We start from the raw sequence: 13,239 nt of genomic DNA on the forward strand, positions 1-13,239 counted from the left end.
TTCAACGCCGCTCGTCTGCTCTCGACTTGATGGTCGGCCGAATATGTCCCCAGAGAGAAGAACGATGAGGTGAGCAGCTCAGTTGGGTTTGATAGACGACACAAGACCGACCCGACAGACGAGCCAGGGCTGCGGGGGGAATGGACCAGTGGCTTGTCCGGTTCCTAATTGCGAATTATCGCTACTGCAGGCACAGTCACAGTGCTGATGGGCCAGTCGTCGTGGAAGGCTTCGAAAACTTCCGACGAAGAAGCCAGGAGACTGCCGCCAATGTCGCAATGCATTCAAGAGCGTTGTGGTTGGGCGGGACCGGGACCGAGAACGAGACTGCCCGGTTGGTGAGATGAGAGGAAAGGAGGGCGGGATCGGAATTGCCGTCCATCCATTTTCCATCTCGAGAGAGGCAGTTGGTGATGGTCTCATCAGTAGAAGCGGGCAGAAAGGCAGTCGTCAAAGCGTTTCACCTAAACAGCTGTCAAGCAAGGGCGGTTTTGGCGTCTGCATGACGAGGGATTTCTCTTGTGTGTGATGGAAAGACGGTTGAGCCGAGAGAGGAGGTGATGTGGTTGACTTGATGCGGTTCCAGAGTCGAGGAACCTTGACGACCAAGCGCTTGCATTTGTTGCGCGGCCACCACGGGATGCCCACCAGGTGCTGGGACGGCACTTCCCGCCCCACTGTTGCCCTGGGCCTTGATTGCTCACCTCGGTGAGTGGCTGAGAGCGGCTGGTCCTCACCGAAGCTTTGACCACTGCGAAGCACTGACCTTGCTCGCGTCTTCAGTTCACTTCGCGTCGCCACCAGGCAGCGAGTCCACGTGATTTCCTGACATCGATAGGTATTCGACGACGACAACGGCGAGATTGGCTTTGAGTTTTACGGTTTTGGCAGGCGTTCTGGGGAAAAGGGAAAACGGTTTACCGACATCTGATGGGCCAGAGGCAACATTAAACATTCACAGCACTGGATAATTCAGTGATTGCTTTTTGACAGCACACTGCAGCCATAGACAGCCCGAGTTTACGAGTCGTTACATCGACGACCGTTTGAGCATTGCATCACATTTCCTGCACTCTTCATCAGGTATTCGATTGCATCCAAAACCATCAGTAGATCTTCAAAATGGAGTTCTTCATTGAGTAAGCAGTACCTGATGTGTTTGTCCCGGGAAAGCAAACTAACATGACCAAGTGACCTTCGGGTCCTCTTCCCATACCCCCGAATCTATCCAGGTAAGTCCGCACTACCCTGAACCCTGAACCTCCTGCTGCATGTGTTGCTAACCTTTCCACAGAACAATATGCGTACGTATTCTTTTGGGGTCTAAACGGTGATCTTTTTTGCTGATACTAAGTGCCATGGCACAGCTACATGGTCGATTTGAAGAGTGGGTCTCCTCAAGCTACCCGTCATATGAGCAATCCCTAACACAAGACAGAAACGCTCGATGCCGGCGGAAACTGCGTTTTGGAAATGCCTTCGGGCACAGGGAAAACTGTCACTCTGCTCTCCCTCATTGTGGCCTATCAGATGTCGTCACAAGAGAAGCGACCGCTCATCTACTGCTCCCGTACCATGTCCGAGATCGAAAAGGCTCTGGTAGAACTCAAGGCCCTGATGAAGTTTCGAGCCGAGAGACTGGGGCATGAAGAGGATTTCCGGGCAATGGGTCTAACGTCCAGAAAGAATCTATGTCTGCACCCAGACGTGAAACGAGAAAAGAGCGGAAGTGTTGTCGATGCCCGCTGCCGCAGCTTGACAGCCGGCTTCATTCAGGAGAAGAAGAAGAAGGGCGAAGATGTAGACGTCTGCGTTTATCACGATGTAGGCATTTCAGATCCTGGGTCAAGATACCTGGCTAATACCTGGCAGAACCTCGACAACCTTGAACCGCACAATCTCATACCCAACGGTGTTTGGTCTCTCGATGGCCTGCTCAGATACGGCCAGAAACACACGCAATGCCCCTACTTCACCGCGCGGAGGATGATGAGCCAGTGCAACGTGGTGATTTACAGCTACCACTATCTGCTCGACCCAAAGATTGCTGAGCGTGTTTCCAAAGACTTCTCCAAGGACTGCATCGTTGTCTTTGACGAGGCTCACAACATCGACAACGTCTGCATCGAATCACTCAGCACTGACATCACTGAGGAATCTCTACGGAGGGCTACCAGGGGAGCCCAGTTTCTAGAGAACAGGATCAATGAAATGCGAGACTCTGATCAGCAAAAGCTGCAAGACGAGTATGAGAAGTTGGTTGAGGGTCTCAGGGGCGACGATGAAACTCGCGAAGAGGACTCGTTCATGGCGAATCCAAGTAGGTGTATTTTCGCAAGGGGCCATCAGGGACAGGTGTGCTAATTTTTGCCTTAGCCCTTCCAGAAGACCTTCTCAAAGAAGCAGTGCCAGGTAACATCAGACGAGCCGAGCACTTTGTTGCATTTCTGAGGAGATTCATCGAGTACCTCAAGACCCGCATGAAAGTCCGGCAGGTCATCTCAGAGACCCCCCCTTCTTTTCTGGCCCATCTGAAGGAGTACACTTTTATCGAGAAGAAGCCGCTCCGATTCTGCGCCGAGCGACTCACGTCCCTGGTGAGGACGCTGGAGCTGACCAGAATCGAAGACTACCAACCCCTGCAAGAGGTGGCCACCTTTGCAACCCTGGTAGCGACCTACGAGAAGGGTTTCCTCCTGATCCTAGAGCCCTACGAATCAGACACAGCTGAGGTGCCCAACCCGGTGCTCCACTTCACCTGCCTGGACGCTGCCATCGCCATCAAGCCGGTGTTTGACCGGTTCAGCTCGGTCATCATCACCTCTGGTACCATCTCGCCACTCGAGATGTACCCCAAGATGCTCAACTTTGAGACGGTGGTGCAAGAGTCATATTCCATGACCCTGGCAAGGAGATCATTCCTGCCCATGATTGTCACGCGGGGAAGCGACCAAGCCACAATCTCAACGGGCTTCCAGGTCCGGAACGAACCTAGTGTCGTTCGAAACTACGGCAGTCTACTCGTGGAGTTTGCAAAGATCACACCTGACGGAATCGTCTTGTTCACCCCGAGCTACTTGTACCTCGAATCGCTCATTTCCATGTGGCAGGGCATGGGCGTGTTGGACGAAGTGTGGAAGTACAAGCTCATCCTCGTCGAGACGCCCGACGCGCAGGAGACGGCGCTGGCGCTCGAGACGTACCGCACCGCGTGCAAGAACGGGCGGGGGGCGGTGTTTTTGTGCGTCGCAAGAGGGAAGGTGTCGGAGGGCGTTGATTTTGACAAGGAGTTTGGCCGTACTGTCATCAACATCGGTGTTCCGTTTCAGTACACCGAGTCGCGCATCCTGAAAGCGCGGTTGGAGTTTTTGAGGGAGACGTACCGCATTAGGGAGAATGATTTTCTCTCTTTTGATGCGATGAGGCATGCTGCCCAGTGCTTGGGGAGGGTTATTCGCGGCAAAGACGACTACGGCGTCATGGTGCTTGCGGATAGGAGGTTCAAGTCAAAGATTCAGCAGCTGCCCAAGTGGATCCATCAGGCGCTGCTTGGTGCGGATACTAATCTGAGTACGGATATGGCGGTTAGTAACGCGAGGAGGTTTTTCAAGATGATTGCCCAGCCTTTCCGAACTGAAGACCAGGAAGGTATCAGTATCTGGACGCTTGAACAGCTCAAGCAGCATCAGAGGAAGATGCAGGAGGAGTTGATTAGGGAGTTGCAGGCTACGGAGGAGAAGAGGGTGAATCAACAGCAGCAGGCGCAACAGGCGCAACAGTTTATTTCTGCGAGGGAGAGGCCGGATAGTGATTACGAGATGGATGAGGATGATGAGGCTGAGTTGATGGCGTTGGATCCGTAGTCGCTGACTTCACACGCGCTTGGGTTGTTAGATAATCGGTAGTCATTTGTAACACATAGTATCATCAATCGATATATGTCGTGGGGAGAAAAATAGAGACTGCTACGTTGGCCGAGGCTATTAACGATGGTTAGTAGGCCTTAAATGATGGTTGGAAGCCCTTGACCGATAGTCGAGGGGCCTTGGGGCTGGCTTTGAACGCCATGATTCCACGTTGCTGTCTCTGTTAGGTATTTTGTCTACCGCATGAGCAGTCTATCTCCTAGGTAGCAGGCAAGAGACTCTGAGTCCAAGACCAAAGTTCCAGGCCATGATGTGGTTGTGGGTTCCACGATTCGGGGTTGCCGATGGTGTGTGCCATCAGTTTTTTCCCGCTCGTTCAACTCACCGAATATGCAGGTTGTGCGGTGGTAGGCTCGTGAGCTTGCTCGAGTGGGTGAGGTGGGTGGTATCCGGGTAAATCCCACCTTTTAGACCTCACACATTCTTTCTTGCTCTCTCTCATCGAAAGGTCACCCTTGACTGCGAACTGTCGCGTCCAAGGCAAAACCGTTTGCGGCACGGGTACCTTAAGGTAGGTAGGTAGGTACGCAAGGCTTTCTCGCCTCGGAGGGTGAGAAGTCACCAGCATGCAATACCACCCTCATGGGCCATCACAGCTCCAATGAAGGATGAGATGCAAGCCAACCCTTCTGGAAGGGTGGAGGAACCAAAAAGGAAGATATCCCGACGTTTTATTGAGTGTGTTCTAGCGTGCTTCGGTGCATTAGTGATGACACCCCCAACTCTTTGATGCACCATTCCCCCCGCGCGCAAGAATCCTTCTTTGATACCCTAGAGTGATCTTGAAGATGGTGGCTTGCGGAAGGGGATCGGTGGGCATGGATCGGGTGGGCATGGTGACGGTGACGGCAAGGCTGACTTCCTTGTGCTTGTTGGAGATGATGTCGTGATGATGATGGTCGTTAGAGATACACCTGTCCATCATCCCTCCAATGGTGCTTGAGCAAATTTCCCTTGTTCGAGTCATTCGGTAACTCCGATCACTCGGATTCTGAATACCGTTTCAATGAGTGGTATCTACACTTGCTTTGGCACACCCCTAACCGCAACCACTACCTCGTGGGGTAGCATGAGAAACGGTGACGCTTGTCATGCTCACAATCCTCGTATTATTTCTCCTTAACAAGGCTCGCAGCTTGCAAAACTTGGAAAGTTATTGGACCATGCAGGAACATGGCGTCCCCCACCACAAACATGCATACAACTCGTGGTAAACTCGTGGCAGCCACATCTTATTTTCCCTGCTGCACGAAGTGCTGTGATGAGATAACGGTGCATGGACTTTACAGCTCGAAAGGTGAGTCCTAGTTGGGAAGGTTGAGATGCATATCAGTGTTGGTGGCATATGAAAGGCAGGTTGTTGGTTGAGGGGTGGTTTATGCTTCAATGAAGCGACATTAGGATTCAAAAGTGGAATGGTTGGTAATGAATAAAAAGTCTTGATTGTTTAAGTTGATACCTGGTAGGTAAGGTCTGAAGCAAGGTCTGATATCAGGGAACACAGTGTGTGTTGAAGATTTTGGCAGAAAGTGTGCTGGTGGTTGACGGACATGTCGCAAGAGAAGAACCCTGTGCATGTGCAGTAATCTATCACCATCATCATCATCATCATCATCATCATCATCATCATCATCATCATCATCATCATCATCATCGGGACCTCATGATAATCGTCGTTGGAGGATAGGGAAAGCTGTGTCGGCAAGTTTGTTACATTAGTAGACTTGTTGTGGAAGAGTGGGAGCCTGTGTGTTTACATCTCCATAGATGCGGTGTTGGTGGTTTGTTCATCAGCATGAGCAGAGCCACCCGAGCTTCCTGTCGGAAAGTTAGCAACATACAGACAGTGAAATGGAAGAAAAACTTATCCTCGTCTCCGAGGGGCCGCCCTCCCAACTTTTCAGCGGGGAGGACGGCCAGGACCACCTCTTTCGAGGTTGTCCCTGTTCCAAAGATAAGCCACATCTTGCCAGCCAACCAAGAACACCAGCAGCCCTTCCCCGCGAAACCAAGGAACCAGACAAGCAAAGAAAGAAGAAACCAGAGACCAGACAAGTACGAAACTTTGACTCCAACTCTAGATGGGTCCCGGCAACTGATCCCCTCTCCCTCCACCCACCCTTCAACCAAGACTCCCAAGTTCGAAGCATTCAGTCCAAACCAGTTGACCGGCCACCTCCCAGACACCACACCCTCACAAAAAGAGTATCCAGACCTCCGCAGATCAATCCAGCAGCCGAACCTCGTCGTCATCGATGTAGCAAATGTCAAAATCGGCAGCCAAAACTCGCAGGAACCCTAATGCCAAAGACCGAACCGGACAAGCTCTTTCCGTGTGTATCGCACTGCCAACAGGGACTAGTTTTTGATTCCTCTCCATCCAGTACCATAAGTGGCGGGCTAAGGAGGGCATTAACGCGCGGACAAAAGACATCCTTAAAAACCGCGCTGTCGTCTCCAACCGATATGCCCTTTTCAGGACACACAGCCGAAGGAAGGTTGCGTCAAAGACACGGTTGTTTGGCGTCGTCGCCGGACGTAGGACAAAGCCGTACGAGGGCGAGTTAATGCGCCTAGTCGGATACTATGAAGTTCACAGACACGCCTAGCAGATCTGCCACAACGTGGTCCTGGGGGTCGGGCTGTCTTGGGTGGGTTCGTACGCATGCAGAGAGAAGATGAAGATCGAGGGTACCGAGAGCGTGATAGTCTGGCGGAAAATGTCATCATTGGGGTCTCCGTATGTAGTCCAACAGCCCTCGCTCATCTTGCGATGATTCCGGCGAGGTGAGTTGCGGACGAGAAGATGTGAAACCCCAATGTAGATGACCGTACGAAGCCAGACTGCGCTCTCCCTCCCACTTCGAAGCTGCACAGCAACCAAAAGAGCATGCTGGCCGAAGCCGACAAGGCAGTCCCCACACCCGCCAAGCAGCTGGACACCAAACCAGAACATCCATCGTGACCAGAGCCAAAATACCCCAGAGCCAAGTTCCTGACGAGCGACCTCATATCGAGGCCCTTACCATGTGGACTCATAGGAACTGACGTCGCCCACCAAAAGGTGTCTGGAAGATCGCCCCGCCGGTCGGCCCGCATTGCCCCCATCAGGTGCATCCGCATCGCTTTTCAGCGACCGACTTCACGTCAGAGAGCGCAGGCTTAGAAGACGGTTTGAATGACTGTTGAAGCGCAAGACTTGTTGACCAATTAAAAACTTAGGGTTAAGTTCCGAAACTGATTCACCTCGCGGGACTGACGCCGAAGCGATGGCCGCAGTAATCCCTGCGCGGCAGGCTTGGAGGTTCCTGATGCAGGATCGAAGCTGCGACGTACTGCCGACAGTCCAGAACCCAGTGAGGTGGCCCCGGAGGAGCATTCCTTACGGAAAACCAGAGTCGGAGAACTGTGGAGGAGGCGCCGTGCGTGTAGAGTGGTGAAAGAGCTTGGTCCAGCCAATGCAGTGATGCCAGGGCTGTTTGTTGAGGCTGTATATCTCGATGTTGGATTGTCAGATGCTGCGTCTCTGACGAGGCCATTGAATCGATATGCTTTGGTCGAAGGCGGTTCCTTTCGGACATTGTGAGGCAATCGGTGATGTTGGTATTGGATGTTTGGAGGGGAAGGGTGCAAGTCAAGTGAAGAAGACGCGTTCAAATGCTAAACACCGCGTCGAGTGCACAGACCATCAGACCCACCTTGGCTGCAAACAGCTCAGAAGCTTCGCGACGTCATGGGCTCTTGCCCAGTAAGCAGACCACTACCAACCACACCGGCCGGAAGGCACTCACTGAAATACTCACTGCTTGAGGGGGCGAGCATCTAGGCTTGACGATTTCGATATAAATTGGTAGAAGTCTTCCATTTGTTTCCCTCGAAGCGACGCTTGGTCTGATATCAGATTTCTGCCATCACATCGCCTCTGACATCATCGAAAAGACCCGCCATGGATCCAGCAGCTACCGAGCAAAAGAGAAACAATGCCCGCCAGAAGCTGATGCAGTTTATTCTGGACGTTGGATCCAAGGCATTTTCCCCAGACGTCCCCGAATCATCCCGTGTGGAAGGAAGGAAGGAGTGGGATGATGCGATTCAGAGGCAAGGATAGCCCAATGAATTCTCTTGAGCAAGGCCTTGATCTGACAATTGTCCCAGGATAAAGACCTTCAACCTCATAGCTGCCCTTAATATTCTGGTGAGACCCGGTCACGCACCAGCATGGCTACGCCCAAAGCTGATGGAAGCTTTGACACTGATCCCCCTCCGTCCGGACGGCGTCAGGGCCACCATGGAGTTCGTCTTTGCTGTTCACCCCTCCAGCACGGTAAGAGTGTCGGAGGCGGCTGTTCCCCAGAAGAGAGGCGCGAACATTACCCACGAGGCCCTAGAGATGGCCAGTAAACTGCTTTCGATTTCTTCTTCCTCGGTCACGCCCGAAATATGGTACTCAAGCATTGCGCCACAGCTCTCGGTACTGCTCGATGGAGACGAGGGCCCGGAACTCACGAGAACGGCGTCCTACATCATTGGCTTTGGGATTCTGGGACGCAAGGCGTCTGGAGCTCCAGGAACTGCAGGCTGGAAATGCCTCGCTGAGCCTTTGCTCTATGCCATCAAGCCTCCGCCGAATGCTCAACCACCAAGTACCGAGGATGACGACGAGATTGTTGACCTCAGCAAAGAGAGAATTCTTGTGGAATACCAGGATCTCGTCACTGCTCTGCGCCGGCTCAGGTCGTTAGTTGTTTCACACCCAAACCAGGGCTTGGCCAAACGCTTGCTGTCGCCATTGCTGCCGTCCTTGTGGACACTCTCGACATGGAACAGAGCCAGCTCAGAGCTCTCGGACCAGGTCTGCGGTCCGGCTTCAGAATTACTCAAGATATACCTGAAGCTTGCCCCCTCTCCAGAACTCGTGCTTTACCTGATAAGAAATCTTGGGTATGTTGGAGGATACAACCGACAGAGTCCTGAATGGGTCTACAAAGAGACAGGCAAGCATGAGATCGGCATCGTGGAAAGAAAACCTCGCGCTTTTTTCATTGGCGGCGCCCCAACAGCCCCTCAAGTCACCATGGAGGACATCGAGACTAAGATCACCACCTTGCTTGACTTAATCACAACGACCATGTCGGATGCCGACATCATCGGCGCTTTCCTTGAGCTCCTGAAACGATGGTTCAAGGCAGCACGGCAGTCAAGAGGCGGAAGTGTTCTCATCAAGAAAGAGTCTGAGGAAACTCGAGACCCCTTGGAGCAGCTCATTGAGATCAAGACCCTCCAATCCATGATGGAGAAAGTCCCAAACAAGCTCGCCACGCAACCTCGGGCCATCCTCGACCTGGTCAGCGAGATATTGGCGAGCTCTGCCGCCGCATCCGACGAGGACCACAATGATGATGAGGTAACAGGCGTAGCCCTGAGCCTTCTCAACATGATCGTCACAGTCCCCGGCTTCCAAAAATCCCGGGTCAACCCTGACACTTTGTCCCTCATCGAGACCTCTCTCGACAAGCTCTCCAAATCCCCCACCGACCTCGGGAAAACAGCCAACAACCTCGGCCTCCTACTCCTCTACCGAGACCAGATCGACGACCCATCCGAGTCTCTCCTCCCACCTGCCCCGGCAGACCGCCAAATCGAAGACCGCAAAACGTACAGCCTCGCCATTTCCTACATCACCGCCTCTGACTCCCCCCCCCCGGTAAGGTCTGAAGGCCTGCATCTAATCGGCACCCTCATAACCTCGCACTCCCCTGTCCTCGACATTCCAGGTATTCTAGTCCTGCTGTCATCCCTCATCTCGGACAGCGACGAGTACATCTACCTCCGCATCATCAAACTCTACACCCTCCTCGCAGGCTCCCACCCCAGAGCTGTGACGAACGATTTGCTTGACCAGTTCATTGACGCTAAGGAGACTTACTCTGTCGATGCCCGGCAGCGGTTCGCTGAAGCGTTGTCACAGATCATCGAACGTCTAGGGGAGACTTTTACCGGTGATCTCGCGCAACGTGTAGGCGATGGTCTACTCTCCGTCGCCGGCCGGAGAGCTCACAGGCCCAAAACTGAAGCTAGGCAGGCGAGGGAGGCCAAGGTGCAGGAGAGGAAAAATAAGGAAGCGGCTGATGCCTGGGGGGGTGAGGTGCCTGACTTTAGTGACCCGACGACGCCGGAGGAGAAGGCGAGGAATGAGATTTTGGAAAGGATTGTTGAGGGGTGGGAGTCGAAGAGGGGGAGTGAGGATATCAGGGTCAGGGCTTCGGCTTTGGGGGTTTTGGGGATGGGGATGGAGGTTAATGTAAGGGGCATGGGGGTTAGGGTTGTTAATTTGGCGGTTGAGCTGGCGGTTAGTATTTTGCAGGTGGAGAGGGGGGTGGAGGGGGGGATTTTGAGGAGGGGGGCGGTGATGATGGTGAATGAGTTTGTGAGGGCGTTGGATAGGGTCGGGGAGGGGTTTGGGTTTGGGTTTGGGTTTGGGGAGAGGGCAAGGGAGGATTTGATGAGGACGCTTGGGTGGGTTAGGGATACGGATGGGGATGGGCTGGTGAGGAGGCAGGCGGGAGAGGTGGTGGAAAGTTTGGAGGCTTGGGGGGTTAGGAGGTTGGTCGGGAAGGGGGAGGAGGATAAGGGGATGGGGATGCTGAGGGGGTTGGTGGTGAATCCGATTGAGAGGGTGAATCCGGCTGTGGGCGAGGAGAAGGTGGGGAGGGTGAGGATTGAGGAGGTTGAGTGAATTATTAGGCTTTATGCTTGAGATTAGGCTTTTATATCACTGCTTTTGAACATTGCGTTCTGTTTTTGTGATCTTTTGGCTTGGTGTTGTGCAAGTGTAATAGGTACGTACCTTTCTTGGCAACCCGTGACAGCGCGTGTATCCCGGCGTGTTTTCGTCCCACCTTTCTGCATCCCCGCAGCAAGCAAGCAGCAGGCAAGCCACTATCTAAACCAGCTGCACCGCGTTCAATCAACCATCCCAAAACAACGACACCAAAAAATAAATAAAAAAATGGCCCCTCGAGAAATCCTTGACTCGGAAGACGACGGCGATGGCTTTGACGACGACCAAGAAGAATATGGCGAAACCTTAGTCCCTCCTGATGCAGCTGTCGAACAGCAGGCAGCAGCGCCACCTGCAACAAGCGCCGCCATAAACAACGTTGCTGCCACAAATATCGGCACCACCGCCCTCTCGACCGATTCGTCTTTTTTTGAGAGGGTGTATGAGGGTCAGTATATCGCTTTTGATCTGGAACAACCAGTGGCTGCGACAACAGCAACAGCAACAGAAATGCCTCCTTCTACGCGGAAAGCCACCGGCCGTGCAAAGGCCAAAACTAACGATGCGGTTGTCGATTTAACCTCCCCGCGAAAAACAGACGTGTGGGACCTTCCGGGGAGTTCCCTCCCCCCAACCGCTGAGCAGGGTTCGCGTCGGTCGGCGAGGAAGCGCGCGCAGGTTGGGGTTGGGGTTGGGGGAGAGGAGGAGGATCCTTATGCCTTTCCAGAGTCGACTCCGGCCGCGAAAAGGACAAGACGTAGTCTTGGTGCGGCTGCCAGCCCTATTGCGCTTGTGGGGGGGGTGGGGATGTATGTCGCCACGAGTGAGATGACGGCCAGTCAGAAGGAGCAGCATGTGGCCGTGTCGTTGCCCAATTCGTCTACGAGTGAGGTGATGGGAGGGACATTGCCGACGCTGCCGCACGGGGAGGGGCAGAGCTCGAGCGGGGGGACGTTGAGTACTATTGCTTATACTACGCCGAGTAGGATTGGGAGTTCGAACAGGAGGGACATCTCGTCTATGGGTGGTGTTGGTTCGTCTGTTGGTGGTGGTGTTGGTAGTGGTGGTGGGGAGATTGACACGCCGGCAAGGTATCAGGTATGTGTGCGGACGGTGGTTGGTGTTGAGATGTGGGGGCTGACTAGTGTGACAGTCATCACCGGATGTGTTGAACGACATGGCGCCTCCTTCGACCGGCAGCAAGAGAAAGGCCAGGGGTAAAACGGACATGGAGCCTCCCACCTCGACTGCTTCGGGCCGCAAAACCAAAAAGAGGCGCATCATTGAGGACGAAGAGGATGGTGACTTTGGAGCTGAAAACGACCAGAGCCATGTTTCTGAGGATATCTCGACGGAAGTCATCCCTCAAGCTGAACCGGAACCACAACCAAAGAAGAAACGCGGCCGGAAAAAGAAGGAGCCTGTACCCCTGCCGGAGGAGGCAGCACCGGATGTAGAGCTTAGTGAGTTCTACCACCTTGACGCGGAAGCTACTGCTTCAAAGGGGCAGGTGGCCCCATTGCCGGATATGGAGGGTGAGGCTGCACCTGAGGCTGTCGAGCCTGAGCCCGTGGTGGAGGAGCAAGCGCCTGTCAAGAAACGGAGAGGTCGGCCAAAGAAGGCGGGTACGGTGGCCAGGACACAGCATGTTGTTATTGAGGTGGAGGAGGAGGGTGTTGAGGAGATGAGGGAGCCGTTGGCGGAGGTGCCTGCGAACACTCAGACAAAGGGGAAGAAGACTCCTGCTAGGAAGGGGAAAGGGGGTAGGAAGAAGAAGGAGGTGGTTGTTGATTCTGAGGAGGATGGGGAGGGTGATGATGGGGAGTGGGGGGAGAAGAAACTGGTAGAGGAGCAAGAAGAGGTGGCCAAGGAGAAGAAGGTGGTGGAGGAGGTGGTCAAGGAGACGAAGGTGGAGGTGAAGAAGGTGGTCAAAGAGACGAAGGTGGAGGTGAAGAAGGTGAAGGAGGAAAAGGTGGTTGCTGGGGGGACTCCGATCAAGCCGGCGGGGTATAGGGTTGGGTTGAGCAAGAGGAGCCGTATTGCGCCGTTGTTGAAGTCGCTGAGAAAGAATTGAGGGAGTGTGGGATTGGAAGGCATGTTTTGATTTGTTATTGTTATGGATAGTAGGGATACCCTTTGCTTTATTGCTGTGTTGGACTGGGGGGGGGGTTCGGATGGATGTGGGAAGGTTTTATGGGGATGGGATGGTGTAAAGGATGTATTGTGTATATGCTCGTGTTGTCCATTGGCAGGGCAAGGTAGCTCTCGGGAAATGATACTCGCGTGAAGAGAGACGAAATATTATGTCTTGTCATCTTGAGCTCTATCGATTATATGATATATGTAGTAGAGGGCTAGGGTCTCGGTCTCAACAAACATCTCCAGCTTCTAGAATCTCTCCTTACAGCTCTCAATCCGATTTCCATACCTATCTTGTCACTAATTATCCTCAACCTCAACAGAACCACCCCCTTTATCTTGAAATATGATGCTGTGCCTGGCTTCTTTGACCTCGATGCCCCAGCGCCGCTG

The 13,239-nt window shown here is 53.4% G+C and overlaps 4 protein-coding genes across 4 annotated transcripts; all 4 read left to right on the plus strand.

Annotated features, from left to right (window-relative positions):
* Positions 1–429: 429 nt before the first annotated feature.
* Positions 430–931, plus strand: QC764_0090440 (uncharacterized protein; the record flags this gene model as incomplete). The annotated part of the gene is made up of 3 exons (XM_062940911.1): positions 430–708; positions 784–817; positions 839–931. Exons 1-3 carry the CDS (start codon positions 575–577, stop codon positions 929–931), a joined length of 261 nt encoding a protein of 86 aa, XP_062797267.1. The 5' UTR covers positions 430–574.
* A 191-nt stretch (positions 932–1,122) lies between these two features.
* RAD3 (TFIIH/NER complex ATP-dependent 5'-3' DNA helicase subunit) lies at positions 1,123–3,953 on the plus strand (the record flags this gene model as incomplete). Its single annotated transcript, XM_062949046.1, has 5 exons — positions 1,123–1,139; positions 1,192–1,232; positions 1,439–1,824; positions 1,873–2,320; positions 2,377–3,953. The coding sequence occupies 5 exons, from the start codon at positions 1,123–1,125 to the stop codon at positions 3,861–3,863; spliced, it is 2,379 nt and encodes a 792-aa protein (XP_062797268.1). The 3' UTR covers positions 3,864–3,953.
* A 3,919-nt stretch (positions 3,954–7,872) lies between these two features.
* On the plus strand, positions 7,873–10,662 carry QC764_605410 (uncharacterized protein; the record flags this gene model as incomplete). The annotated part of the gene is made up of 2 exons (XM_062949047.1): positions 7,873–8,024; positions 8,082–10,662. The coding sequence occupies 2 exons, from the start codon at positions 7,873–7,875 to the stop codon at positions 10,660–10,662; spliced, it is 2,733 nt and encodes a 910-aa protein (XP_062797269.1).
* A 194-nt stretch (positions 10,663–10,856) lies between these two features.
* On the plus strand, positions 10,857–13,033 carry QC764_605415 (uncharacterized protein). The gene is made up of 3 exons (XM_062949048.1): positions 10,857–11,805; positions 11,861–12,586; positions 12,608–13,033. Exons 1-3 carry the CDS (start codon positions 10,936–10,938, stop codon positions 12,779–12,781), a joined length of 1,770 nt encoding a protein of 589 aa, XP_062797270.1. The 5' UTR covers positions 10,857–10,935; the 3' UTR covers positions 12,782–13,033.
* The last annotated feature ends 206 nt before the right edge of the window (positions 13,034–13,239 follow it).

The sequence above is a fragment of the Podospora pseudoanserina genome, chromosome 6 (assembly GCF_035222485.1).
Source record: "Podospora pseudoanserina strain CBS 124.78 chromosome 6, whole genome shotgun sequence".
In the NCBI taxonomy this organism is placed as follows: Eukaryota; Fungi; Ascomycota; class Sordariomycetes; order Sordariales; family Podosporaceae; genus Podospora; species Podospora pseudoanserina.

Coding starts and splice junctions, on each gene's coding strand:
- QC764_605415 (XM_062949048.1), top strand. CDS start 10,936: ATGGCCCCTCGAGAAATCCTTGACTCGGAAGACGACGGCGATGGCTTT. Junction 11,806..11,860: donor ACACGCCGGCAAGGTATCAG/GTATGTGTGCGG, acceptor CTAGTGTGACAG/TCATCACCGGATGTGTTGAA.